Source organism: Hippopotamus amphibius, chromosome 13 (assembly GCF_030028045.1).
Source record: "Hippopotamus amphibius kiboko isolate mHipAmp2 chromosome 13, mHipAmp2.hap2, whole genome shotgun sequence".
In the NCBI taxonomy this organism is placed as follows: domain Eukaryota; kingdom Metazoa; phylum Chordata; class Mammalia; order Artiodactyla; family Hippopotamidae; genus Hippopotamus; species Hippopotamus amphibius.
In genome coordinates this window covers 101,615,983-101,629,881 of record NC_080198.1, presented here as the reverse complement: position 1 = coordinate 101,629,881, position 13,899 = coordinate 101,615,983, and the positions used below count along the sequence as shown (strand labels likewise).

Sequence of the window (13,899 nt, the reverse complement as noted above, 5' to 3'; positions counted from 1 at the left end):
TGACAAACTTAAGAGTTGTGCAACCTTCACTACAAAATATTCCTTTTGTTGTTGAATAGTGTTCTGCTATGTAGATAATACTGTATTTTATTCATACATTCACCAGGTGATACTATTATTTTCACTTTTGACTGTTATGAGTCATGCTGCTTGAACACTTGCCTACGAGACTCTGTGTGGATGTATGTTTTCATTTCTCATGGGCAGATACCTAGAGGTGGATTTTTATGGGTTTTGGTACTTACTGTGAAAGTGCTCTCCAGAAACATATCCGTGTGTGTTCCCACTACCAGAATATGATTGTGCCTGATTCTTTTCACCAAAACAAGTATTTCAGAAGAAGTTAAATATGTGTCAGTTGTTTAGGCAGTCATTGGTATTTCTTTTTAAAATAACTTTTGTCTTGTTTTAAAAGTAATATGTGTTTATTGAACAAAATTTAGGAAATTAGAAAGAGGACTTTCAAGATTTTTTAAATCAAAGCACGTAGTTACGTGTAGAGAGACATATGTAATTGTGTGACAGACGAGAGGGAAGGCCGGCATCTGGTCATTTCAGAGCAGGTGGGTGGGGAGTGGTCCTGCGATCAGAGCCTCTGCTCTGATGGGCCTGACAAGGGCCGCCCCTGAAGAATGACGCGTCTGTGTGGACGCTGCTTAGGCTTGACCTTGACGCTGGAGGGAGGGGAATCACAGGTGGGTTTCGTGTACTTTCTAATGGAAATGAACGTTACTTTTCTGTTAGGCTTGTCCCAAAGCTGTTTTATAAATGCGACCAAGGACAGGCTGACCCAGTAGTGGCTGTGGCGAGAGATCAAAGCAGCGTTTACCTGAAGCTCCTCATGCATGAGACGCAGCCTCCGTCTCACTTCTCTGTCAGCACCATAACCAGGTATGCTCACCGAGCAAAGTGTGGCGTGGGGCTTTAATCTGAAACCTTGTGTTTTCTAGAGAAGAAGCTTGGGGGGAGGGTGTTTGAGTAGGTGGTCTCCCTTTGATAGGACACTTCTCTTTGACATCATAAATCTTATGATTCATTTGTTAAAAGCCTCATAGTGACAGCTGTATTTTTCTGTAGGATGTAGTGCTATGTCTTATCTAAAAACTTGTCCTTGAAATTTTCACTTTGTGTTACCTGTGAAGAGTATGGTTATGTCGTGACAGTAATTTTTAGCTGAGCAGGCTGTTATGTGTGTCAGTGTTAGTGAAGCTTATCCGCTAGTTCAGTGATTTGCAATTATTATTATTCACATTGTTTTGTGGGAGTCTTTTAAATACAATTTCAAACGGCTTTACACAGCCCATTCTTTTCTGATTCTCAGATGAGTGGCACAAACTATAAAAGCAATCAGAAATGCTTTAATGAAGATATAATTTTCTTCAAAATTTCAGTTTGCTAAGAAGGTTGCAGAAGTGATAATAAGACTATTATGCTTTTAAAACATTCTTTCTGTTTTAAATGTTATTTTAAAAATTAGTTTTTATATGAAAATTCTTCTTTCTACTGAGTGGCAATTTTTAAAAAGACTTAGGCCTAAAAGACTGAAGCCAAAATGTGCACTTGATACTTTTGTTCTGAATTTGGAACTAGCTTGTCAAATTTTGAAGCCATTTTTCCTAAATAAATATCATCTCTTCTAATGTAAAGACTGCTTAAAAAATATGGAAATAATTTTCTTCTCAGATAATTTCCTTTTTTTAACCTCAAAACTGGCATTTTCTGTCTTTGAAAATATTCAGGATAAATGTCCCTTTAAGATAAACAGAAGCAGTGTAAGAATATTCCAGTATCAGGAGTTTGACAAGCTTATGGTGGTAACTTGTCAACAAACTTGCTGTCTTCTAAATGTCAATTGGTTACTAACCACTACTATGAGAAACTTCCACTCCAAACTTAGGTTGTCCTCTTGACATGTGTTTATTTGGTTCTCGCATGATAAACACAGACACCAGTTTTGCACTGTTTTTGCAGCTTAGCTGCCTGCTGTGGTAGGATTTACGTGAGAAGATAAAGTAATATTCTCCTTAGCTTTATTGTTGAGTGCCTCTTTGGACGGGACACTGTGGGAAACAAAAGTGAATGCACAGTAGTCCTGCCTGGGCTTCATCTATATAGTTGGGGAATTAGAATTTGTATGTAACTACAGGGAGGGGTTGAAATCGACACGTGCCATGAATGGAACGTGGAAAAGTGGCGGTCCCGTAGTGGGAAAGGAGTAGCTTCGTGAAGGATGTCTCTTAACTGAAAGCTTGAAAATGGGCCTCTTTGGACACGTGGAGAGATTGCAGGCAAGGCTTTGTTGAGGAGAGGTTGCTTCAGTGCTGGGGGTTGGGTGATGGAGGAGGGGAGGGGTCGTCTCAACCATTTCACAGAATAATGGCCACATTTGTTCCCAGTCTTTAACTTAAAAGTCAGGATGGCTGTAACTTCTTATAGCCTTTAATCTTAACATTTTAAATGCCATTGGAATTTTGAAAATGTCATAAGCTTCAATGGTGGATTTTAAGTCTCCACATATCTTTCTATTAGAATTTATAGAGGCTATAACCTACTACCAAGCATAACAGATGTCACTATGGAAAACAATCTTTCAAGGGTCATTGCAGCGGTTTCTCATGAACTAATCACATCAACCACGAGGGCGCTCACAGTAAGTCTCTTTTGGTTGGTCTTAATGAGATTACTTTTCAGTAGTTTGTGTGGTCGGTTCTTAATGGTAGGATGCTTGTAGTAGAGCTCTTATATGTGGAGCTTACTAAGAAATTGTGCTTTTGTGAATAAAACCTTGGTTTATTCCAGTGGGAATGGAAACAACTATTTTTTTTCTGATTATTAAAGTAATATATGTTCATTGTAAAGAAATTCAGCCAAGGGAATAAATTCCCCTACTGTCCAGTGGTTAGGACTTGGCACTTTCACTGCTGAGGTCCCGGGTTCAGTCCCTGGTCGTCGGGGAACTAAGATCCCACAAGCCTCGAGGCGTGCCTCCCCCCCCCCCCCCCCCCCCACCAAACAAACAAAAAAAATCAGCCAATCTAGGAAGACGTAAGAATGAAAAGAAAAACTACCATAATCTGAATTGGTAGTATATCAGAAGTTTAAAATGTCTCTAAAATTATTGACTCGGTGACTTTATAATATATACGAAGGGGAGAGAAATGCCAACAAAGATGTGTGTGTAATGTGATTATCTGTATCATTATTTATGATGCTGAAGTTTCAAAAGAACCATAATGTCTAAGAATCCAAAAGTGATTAAATTCTCATTATAACTAACAGGTGTTTATTATGCACCTGTTAATGTGATGCTTTGGAGAATTTTTAACAATCTGTAGAGTGGTCATCCGGATTATAATATTGAGTGAAAAAAAGGCACAGTACAAAACTGTGTATGCTTGTGTATAGACAGATCTTGCTTATGAAAAATAATGCTCACATAAACACATTTCTCACATACTCAGGAAAATGATTGGCAGAAAATTACCAAAGTAAATTTTAGGATTATGAATGATTATGCTTTTTAAGATATTCACAAGCTTTCTAAAATGAACAAGTGTAACTTCCATGATGAGAAAAAAGAATGTTAAACGAAAGTAGTGCCAGTTTGCTGATTACCAGGTTAAACCTTGTCGTTTATTTTATGTGACAGAAGGAATGCTTTCATGTTGTAAAATCTCAGACATTTATGATTAGACTATCCTGATAAGTATGTAAGTGCCTTTCAAGCTTAAATATTGTTTGGGCTCTCTGTAGTTGGTCTTCCCTTGATTTGTTCAAAAAATTATAAACTTCATTTGTATTTATGGTGGCCTACATATGTCAGACACTGTTCTAGGCTTGGGATGTAAAAACAAAGAGGATACCTGCCCTCGTGGTTCTTCCAGTCTGATCGGGAAGATGGACATTAATTAGCTCGAATGCAGGAGCAGACGGTGGTGACGGGTCGGGGGGGTAGGAAGGGCATTCCAGGTGGGGGGCGAGGAGCACAGGATGAATTAAATTTCAAGGCAGAAGGAGGTGCATCACTGCTGGCCTCTCCTCACTGGGATATAATCGACCCTCCTTAAACCTGTGTCTCAGTTGTCCAGCTGTGCCTTCTGAGGTATGAATTTGTACCACAGGAGGACAGATGTCCTGTTGTTAGATACAGATCTCAATTTTGTTTCATTGCTCATACTTTTTATAAAGGGCAAAAGGAGGTTCAATTTAATAAATGATTTTTGGTGTTTGAGTGTGACTGTATCATTCCTTTCTTCTTTAGTTTGGATGCTGTGAAGCTCTGTGTCTTCTTTCAACTGCCTTTCCAGTTTGCGTTTGGAGTTTAGGCTGGCACTGTGGGTATGTATTTTCTTCACTCATGGCTGTCTACAGTTATGTGATACGAACATAGTTGTAAGGATCTTTCTTTCTTTCTTGTGAAGTCGTTTATCAGTCTCAGCTTTTGGAGAAATACCCACTGGAATACTTGCTGCTGCCCTGTCAGTGTGGGAACTAGAGAAGGAGCTATTGGGAAATGCTGAGTTACTTGTGAGTCTGATGGATGTCACGTGCTCACTCTTAAGCATTTTGGAGGATTTGAGGGTATGATTTTGCAGGTTAATTGAAGGGAATTTACATATGCTGGCAAAAGACTTTTCTGATTGACTTGATTCTCTCCAAAATTATTCACCATGTATTAAAAATTTAGAAACATTTTTTTGTTTGAAATCAAGTGTGACCTATCATGCAAAATCGTCATAATTACAAGAGTAATTTAGGAACTGTTGTACTTAACATTAGCAGTTCTCACTTAAGAATGATTTTCCTCCAGTAGGTGCCCTTGTAGCGCCTGTGAAATAATTCTGAGTCCTCTGCAGCATTAAGGAGCAAGCTTTCAGTATGTACACTGATGGCTGAGAAAGATTTAGTAACTCACCGTCACACTTGGAAGGAAATCTGCAGGTTTCTCATGTGTGTCAGTGTACGGCCAAGTAACTTTGCTTAAAGTGGGTACGTTCTCTGGTCTAGGGTGGTGGCTTTCCTCTGTTGACAAGTACTGATGAGCAACTGCAGTTTCTGGGTCGTAGATTCAGGCTTGGACCTGACTTCTGAGCAACTCTGGTGTTGAAGTAAATGTCCTAAGTCAAAATCTAAAGAGAGTTTAAAAGTTCAGTCAGATCTGCTACCTGATTTCATTTCTCAGATAATTTTTATGGACCTATGGTTACAAGATGCTAGTTAATAGTACAATCACTTTGAGCTGGCATAAAATGAACGGTGATGTGCCTTCCTTTTGGTTCATAAGAGAAAGCAAGATTTAGCTTAAAATGTTTCTGTAATTTGATCTCGCACATGTGTGCTTCCAGAGTGCCCCCACTGAGCGCCTCCGAGGAGTCCAGGAAGAGCTGCACTGTGGGGATGGTCACCATGATCCTGACACTGCTTTCATCAGCCTGGTTCCCGTTGGACCTCTCAGCCCATCAGGATGCTTTGATTTTAGCTGGGAACTTGCTTGCAGGTATTGGTACTGAGTGGAAACAGGGATTCCAGGTCTTTAGCTTTTGATTGACTCTTGAGGGGTGGGGGTGGTAAGCACATGGAGCAAAAGTATTGAGGTCATTGCCAGTGATGGCTTGTTCCTTCAGTCAGAATTTTAGACATTACCGACATAAATGTGTACTATTCTGTGCCGAGGATTTTAAAGCAGCCCTTTCCCAGCCTACTGCTCGGTTAGCTACAGGAATACTCATTTTAGCGGACACTGTATGCAGGTACTGTCTCAGACACCAGGGCCAAAAGAAAGTACGGTGTTTGGGCTACGTTCTCAAGTTGTGTATAGGGACACATGTCAGCAGAAGTACAGTGGCAGCACAGAGTGGCCTTAATCACTCTCTGTTGGGGATTGGGACAGGAAATAAGATTTTTTTTTTTAATTTTTAATTTTTTAATTAATTAATTTATTGGCCACATGGCACGTGGGATCTTAGTTCCCCAATCAGGGATCGAACCCGTGCCCCCTGCATTGGAAGCACAGAGTCTTAACCACTGGACCACTAGGGAAGTGCCCAGAAAATAAGACTTATGGGCTGGCAGGAAAGAGCACACTAGACAGGGTAGGGCACAAGTAAAGGCACGGAGACATGAAAAATTCTGTGTTTGAGAGCTAAGTAATGTTGGATGTCATGTGAGGGTGAGGACGGGTTGGAGAATATGTCTGGGGAGGGAGCCGTCCCCATTCATGAGAACTTCGTCTGTTTGCTCTGGGAGGTCGTGGAAGAACCTCATGAATGGGACTAGCAGTTGGGTTAGTATTTTAGAAAGATCTCTTGGCTGACACACATGTGGATTGGAGGAGAAGCTAGGGAAACTCGTAATTAAGGCGAGATTGAGAGAGTCTGACCGGGTGATGGCTGTGGACTGTGTGGGAAGAGACCCGTTAAGAAAGAGTGAAGGAGGCAGAGTCAGAAGGTCTTGCCAGTTGAACTTCAGTTATAAAGACCAGGAAGGGGGGGGGGGGCTTCCTAGGTGGCGCAGTGGTTAAGAATCCACCTGCTAATGCAGGGGACACGGGTTTGAGCCCTGCCCCAGGAAGATACCGCATGCCATGGAGCAACTAAGCCCGTGCACCACAACTATTGAGCCTGCACTTTAGAGCTCGTGAGCCACAACTGTTGAGCCCATGTGCTGCAACTACTGAAGCCGATGCGCCTAGAGCCCATGCTCCGCAACAAGAGAGGCCACAGCAATGAGAAGCCCGTGCATCACAACAAAGAGTAGCTCCCGCTTGCCGCAACTAGAGAGAGCCTGTATGCAGCAACGAAGACCCAACACAGCCAATAAATAAATAAATAAATAAATTTATTTAAAAAAAAAAAGACCAGGAAGGGGACTGTCATATCCCGGGTGGGTGTATGATGGTCACATTGTGGAAATTGGGAACACAGATTTGGGGGGACATGTCAGCTTCCCATTGAATCTGAGGCCTCAGTTGACCCCCAGGTGGAGGTGTCCAGCAGGCTCTCAACATAGATGGGTCTGAATGACTTACGTCTTTGCCCCACTCTGTGGAGCTGGGAGGTAACGTGTATGCCCGTATCACAGCCAGTGCCCCCAGATCTCTGAGGAGCTCGTGGGCCTCTGAAGAAGAGCCCAACCCAGCAGCCAGCAAGCAGGAGGAGGTGTGGCCGGCTCTGGGTGACCGCACGCTGGTGCCCATGGTGGAGCAGCTCTTCTGCCACCTGCTGAAGGTGATCAACATCTGTGCACACATCTTAGATGATGTGGCCCCTGGACCAGCAATGAAGGTAACTCCTCTCCGTGGCCTCCAGACGTGCCTCTGGCTACTCATCTGTCCCCTCCTTATCCTCTTCTGCTTTCAATAAATAAACTTGCTCATATCGTGACATTAGATTTGACACCTAGATGTGATCATCCAGCTTATAGCCTGTTTGGTATTGTCTCATTTTCTGCCGCCTCTGAGAGGGAAATAGCTGGATTTACTCTCGGGCTTTCAGCGTTGGCCAGAAAAGCTCAGCCTTAAAGTTGCTTTCTTCCAAAATGCTGGCAGACAGTTTTGCTTTTCTTTGAAGTACAGTTCAATAAAGTCAGCTTCAAAGCCAATGGTGAACTATTTGCACAATGACTTTAAGATGGATCAGTGTGCTTGTAACTGTATCTGATAGTTTATTCTCTCTCTCCTGTCCCTTCCACCTTGACCACTGCGTCCTCCTGAGTCCCCCTGTTGCTACCAGCTTCTCTCAAGTCCTGTCTCCCCACTTAATCCCTGAGTTAGTGTCCTTGCTTCTCTAACACTGGCCTTCTTTGCAGAACCTCAGGCCCTGGACTTGGTCCACTGCTTTGGCCATGGATTCTTTAGCCCCAGCTGGCCTGACTTCTGCCAGCTCCCCATAGCGGCCCTCCCTGCCGAGACCCGCCTTTGACTCTCACGGGTACTTGGCAGGCCCTTGTCTCCCCTCTGCGTCTCCTGGGACCACTGCTCCTGTGCTGAGACTGTCTCTCTGGTTGGCTTCCGGGTTCTCGGACCCTCCCAGCCCCCACTGCCCGGGTGCTTTCCGGGTTTGGTCCTTTTCCCACCATTCGTGCTTCCCAGGCTTTGTCCTCGGTCGGCCCCTCTCTGTACTCTGTAAGGGTGGGAACATTCCCTGTACACCAGCCAGGACAGCAGCCACCAGCCACACGTGGCATCTAAGCACGTGAAACGTGGCCACGGCAGCTGAGGAACTGAACTTCTCATTTTGTTTAATTGTCATTAAACTGAAATTTAAGTAGCCACATGTAGAGAATGGCTCTAGTGTGGGACCGGGCAGCTCAGTGCAATCAGGTCTGCTCTCAGGTCCTCAGTATCTCAGCAGGGGAGTCCAGGGCAGCCAGCTGCCCCCAGGCCTCTGCCTGGGCAATCCATGGGTGTCCCATTCGGTCTAAGCCTGGACTTCTTGGCCTGTCTTCTCCCCAGCTGGCGCCTGTCCCCGCTCTCACTCTGTGTTTTCAAGCTAGAGAATGGGAGTCATCACAGGTCTTTATCTTGCTTGCCACATTCTTTGTTTTCTCTGCTAAGTATCTTGTAGAAAGCCCGCATGTGTGTATGCACACATACGTGTATGTTTACACATGCACAGATGCACACATGTAGCTGCACACGCACTCCCAGCCCGCGCATCACTGCAGCAGCCTCCGCATAGCATACAGTCACAGGGTGACTCACGTGCTGTGCGGCTCACCCGTTTAAAGCGCAGGACTCGGTTTATTTTAGTGCGGCCGTCACTGTAGTCCATTTTAGAACCCCAAAAGCAACACTGTACCCTTCGGCTGTCACCCCCCCCCAGGCCTCCCGTGCCCCTCAGCAGCAGGCAGCCACTAACCTACTTCCTGTTTCTGTAGATCTGCCTGTTCTGGACATTTCTTGTCAATGCCACCGCACAGCCGGTGTCCTTGGTGACTGGCTCTGTGCATGTGGCATGTTTTCTAGGTGTAGCAGCCTCTTTCCCGGTCTCTCTGTAGCCCTCCCTGCTGCCTTGCAGTCCTTTCTGATTGCAGCCCTTTAGCCACTCTGTCCGTTGTGCAGACAAGGCTCAGAGGTGTAGGGTGCCTTCTCCCAGATCGTGGAGTGGGTGAGCGCTAGAGCTGGGGCGCCCGGAGCGCGGCCCCCTGCACTGCAGGGCTGGGGTGTTCTGTGTTCTGTTCTCTGTCCTGTGTGTGCAGAGAGGGAGAGTCTGGGCTTGCTGCCTCCTCCCTCTGCTGCTTGTTAGCTGTGACCTTGAATCAGTCACTTCATCACCCCTGAGTCTGTTTCCTCATTTGAAGATGGAGTTCAGAGCGTTGCTTCGTACCCTGTTTCATGCCCTGGCTCCCAGAGAGAGCCCTGTTGCTCGCTGTTGGAGGTGGCGGGCCTCGGCCGCTGCCCGAGGGCCCCTCCGTCTTTGAGTGTTAACTGTGCTCCTGTGAGGAAGTGCAGGGTCAGCTCCCACCATGTGCGATTGTTGCGGGGGCCGAAGTGGGTGACGTGTAGAGTCTGAGCTCCATAAATGTGGATTCAAAGAAAAGAAATGGATTATGCAGGTAAATGGTAGAAGCGCATACGGTAGTTTTCAGTTCTGTATTGGTTATACTTCCTTCACAGTTTCTTGTTTTCCATTTTAGGCAGCCTTGCCATCTCTAACAAACCCCCCTTCTCTGAGTCCAATCCGACGAAAGGGGAAAGAGAAGGAGCCGGGAGAGCAGGTGTCTGTACCCGTGAGTCCCAAGAAAGGCGGTGAGGCCAGTCCAGGTGTGAGGCCATGGCAGGGGAGGGGGTGGGATGGGGGGCCTGTCTTTGTTCATATCAAGGTTAATATACAACTTGGTAGTCTGGGGAAATAAAATACATAGCAGTCAAGCCAAAGAAATGGTTTCCCCAGCTAACCTAACCGGGCTCTGACCTAAGTCGGCTGGAGGTCAACCCTGTCATGTCCCTGGGAGCCGTGTGCTCCGAGAGGTTTTGAGATTGACTGAAGGTCATTGAGTCAGTTGTTCCTCTGACTCGCAGCCAGGCAGCCAGGCCCAAGCGCACACATGATAGCATCACACTGCTTTTCTTTTCCTTCTTTCTATTTTATTGTTTGGGAGGTACTCAGAGTCTACCTATGATTATTAGTCAGTTTCTTATTTCTCATTAATGAAAAAGGCAAGAAAATTTTGAATTTTATCCTACTAGAATAGTTTAAAAACAATTATTACTAGCAATCTCTTTTAAACTTGGCAAGTGTTTACTTTTGATCTAAACATTTATTTTGTGTGGTGTGTTTAAAGCCTCTCGACCATCTGAAGCCTCAGGGCCTGTTGCAGCCAACAAGTCCTCATCACTGGGGAGTTTCTATCACCTTCCTTCTTACCTCAAATTGCACGATGTCCTGAAAGCTACGCACGCCAATTACAAGGTACTGCTTCTTTTGTAAAAATACTCTCATTCACACATTTCAGAGGATTGCTAATGTTTTTCTTAAGACTGTAGCTTATAGACATAATTATAGGTAAGTAAGTAAGTTAGCCCTTTGGGATATGAGTTACAATTTGCTTTTCCAACTTTACCTTTCAGCTTTGTTTACGGTACCTCCCATCATACAAAAGTTTAGGATTTTCATTGGAAAAGTGACGTCTTTATGAGTTATTGGTGCTGTGTCTGGGTGTCCCAAGACCACCTATGTTCAGAGATCCGCTAGAAGGATTTGTGGAACGTAGCACATTTTCGCACTCAGAGCAAGGGTTCCTCACAGCAGGGCGGGGAGGACACACAGCCAACCCCTGAGGGAAAGGATGCAGGCGGAGTCTGCAGCCACCTCTACCCCCATGAGGGCCACAGAGTACACCCGCCCCCCCCACGCCCCACCCCCACCCCCAGCAATGAAAGTGCAGCTGCGGCTGGTTACAGAGTCTCCCTCTGCCATCTCGAACCAAAATTCACACTTGCCGAGGAAAGCAGGGGTCCAGTATAAACGTGCTCAGACAGTCCAGGCACAGCGAGCACCCTGAGTCCTCAGGGAGAGTCTGATGTCCGTCTAGGGAACTGTTTGCTGGCCAAGCTCCCAGACACCCCCAGGGGCTGGCCTTGCAGGCAGGTTTCTGGAAAGATAGCGATGTGCTCTGTGGACTCTTCTCCACAGGTGTTTTTAACTTAGGGTTTCCTCATTCTGAGGTTACTACTACTATTATTATTATTATTTTTTTGTTTGTTTGTTTGTTTTTGCTGCGCCGCATGGCTTGTGGGATGTCAGTTCCCTGACCAGGGATTGAACCTCGGCCATAGCCCTGAAAGTCCGGAATCCTGACCAGTAGGCCACCAGGGAGCTCCCCTCATTCTGAGATTATTAAGGAAGATCTCCCATGGTTTCATTTAGGGCTTTTCAGTTTTTCTTCCATTCAGTTTGTTTGTGTTTAGACTGTTCTGTCTGAAATTTGTTAGATGTGAAGTATACATCTGACTTAATTTTTTTTCCAGCTAACCAGTTGCTCCTACAGTTTACCAGATAGTCCATTTTCTGGCATTAATGGATTTGAAATACTACCTTTATCACCTACTAGATTCTCACAGTTCCATAGTTTCATTTACTGCTTTATCATGTTAGTCTGTCCATCTGTTAGAAGCACACTTCCTGATTATTGTAGCTTCATAATGTATCTTTAAAATATTTATTTAATTTTGGCTGCCCCAGGTCTTAGTTGCGGCTTGTGGATTCTTGGTTGCGACATGCATGCGGGATCTAGTTCCCCGACCGGGGATCAGACCCGGGCCCTGGACCACCAGGGATGTCTCCATAATATATTTTTGAGGAGATCAGTTACCCCATTTTTCTTTAGAATTTTCCTGGATATTCTGATTTATTTTTGAATATGGACACACGAATAAGTTTATCTAATTCCAGAGAATGTTAAGAGTTTTTCCATTGGGATTGTATTAAATTTGCAGATTAGTTTAGGGGAGAACTGATATCTTAGATGTTAAGTGTGCCTGTCCAGAGTGTGAGATGCTTTTTTGTGTATTGGAAATTTCCTGTATGTGCCTCAGAAGCACAAGAAATTTAAAGAATTTAAAAAACAATGTTAAAAGATTACTTCACATAGACCTTTTTCATAGTCATCTTTTTTTATTACTAATAGATACATCTCAGTTTTTTGAAAACCATCTGTAAACTTTATCTGGCTTGTTTTCTGAAGGAGGTAAAATAATTTTGAAAGATAAAAGATTTGGAGGCTCTCTTTAGCCAGATGATTCTCATGTCAAGCTCTAAAGTAGAGAAGGGTGTGTTTAAAATCCCACACAGAGAAGGTGTTTCTTTTCCACCTGTTTCCAGAGTATGTCATCTCCAATTCTGGGGACCTCCCCCACCCCCGGCCATGCTCGCCGCAGCACCCTCCTCCCTCTCCGTCCTCCCACCCTGAACTCCAAGGTGGACCCTTTACTTTTGGCCTCCCTGGCATCTCGGGGTCCTGCCTCCTGGGCCCCGCCGTACCTCCTGGTCGAGTCCCTGTGTGCAGACTCTGTGTGTGTTGGAGCAGCTGGCGTGTCCTGAGGTCTTCCATCACCACCTCCTCACCTCCTCTGCTGCCACCCCCCCCCCCGCCCCCCATGCCACTGCGTGTCCTGCTCTCTGGCATTTCCTTGACCCTTGGGCTCCCACCGGCTTTGTGTCCTGGTCTCCACGTCCTTCTCCAGCTCTCCTCAGAGCCCTTTGATCCTAGTTCTCACCTCTGATCATTATTCAGGAAAGGCCTTCCCTGCTCTCTCCCCTGACCCCTCCTCACCAACGTCCTGTGCCTGCAGGAGAGTCCCCGCCTCCTGCTTTCCCTGGGACCCGGTGTTGTGCCCGGCCCTGGTCTTCAGGGGTCTCGCTTGATTTTTCCTTCCTTCCTTGGCCTGTTGTCAACACCCTCAGGTTGACATGACAGTGGTCACAGTGTTGAGATCCACTTACATTTTCATTTTCTGTGTCTGTCTCTCACCTGCTTTCCTCTCCCTTTTCCCAGAAAGTATTTTCTCTCTCGTCAGGGGTGGTTAGATTTTATTTCACTGAGCAAATTCCTTTCTACTTATTGTAGTGTTTTTGCAGGATTTTTGCCAGTTTCTGTTTTCATAGTCAGTCTCTCCCCCTTGCCCTTGTTCTTACATATTATATTTTTGGCCCTGACCCTTCTCTCAGTCTGTTAAACGGGGGACATTGCTACATAATTTAAGCTGGGTCCTTTAGGATCTTAACTTAATACCTCTTAAGACTAATTTAATATTTTGTTGTAGCCAGGCTGAAACATTGTGTCTGAATTTGATAATGGTTTCCGCCAGGGGTCCGAATGGGTAGAAGAGGACATGTGTTTTCTGTTTTCTGACATGCTGCTTATCGGGTACTGGTTATTATGATGGACGTTAAGCATTGTTTTTCTCATTATGATAGAAGGTTAGGAATTGTTTCTTTCAATAGTGTCAGCATAAGTTGGAAGATGCCTTTGAAAACAAGTGTCTGCATAGCTATCCAAAAGAGTAATTTCCTTTTCCCAGTGCTAAAAACAAATAGAACCGTGGCCCTCTCCATGGTGAGGGTCCGGCTGCCTAGCGGAGCACCCCCCAGTAGGCAGTGTGTGTGTGTCTCGGGGGAGCGGGATGCTGCCAGTAATCGTGTGCTCCTTCTCTCCCTCCACCTTCCCAAGGTCACCTTGGATCTTCAGAGCAGCACCGAGAAGTTTGGGGGTTTTCTGCGCTCTGCCTTGGATGTTCTCTCTCAGATTCTGGAGCTGGCAACACTGCAGGACATCGGGAAGGTTTGTGTTTCCTTTCTTCTTGTTGAGCCGTAGGTGGCACGCTTCAAGTGCACCCTGGGCTGAGCACGTCCAGGGTGAAGCCCCACCATCCCGGCACCTTCAGGAAGTGGGGAGAAG

At 45.3% G+C, this 13,899-nt stretch overlaps 1 protein-coding gene across 6 annotated transcripts in view; it reads left to right on the top strand.

The window, feature by feature from the left end:
* Window positions 1-13,899, top strand: part of HTT (huntingtin) — a 134,138-nt gene that overhangs the window by 59,947 nt on the left and 60,292 nt on the right. For all 6 annotated transcript variants that reach the window (XM_057706712.1, XM_057706711.1, XM_057706716.1 and 3 more), the window contains 8 exons: window positions 745-891; window positions 2,530-2,650; window positions 4,262-4,338; window positions 5,346-5,497; window positions 7,081-7,283; window positions 9,637-9,763; window positions 10,285-10,412; window positions 13,672-13,782. In XM_057706712.1, the coding sequence (XP_057562695.1) occupies window positions 745-891; window positions 2,530-2,650; window positions 4,262-4,338; window positions 5,346-5,497; window positions 7,081-7,283; window positions 9,637-9,763; window positions 10,285-10,412; window positions 13,672-13,782 (1,066 nt within the window). The remainder of the gene's footprint in view (window positions 1-744; window positions 892-2,529; window positions 2,651-4,261; window positions 4,339-5,345; window positions 5,498-7,080; window positions 7,284-9,636; window positions 9,764-10,284; window positions 10,413-13,671; window positions 13,783-13,899) is intronic.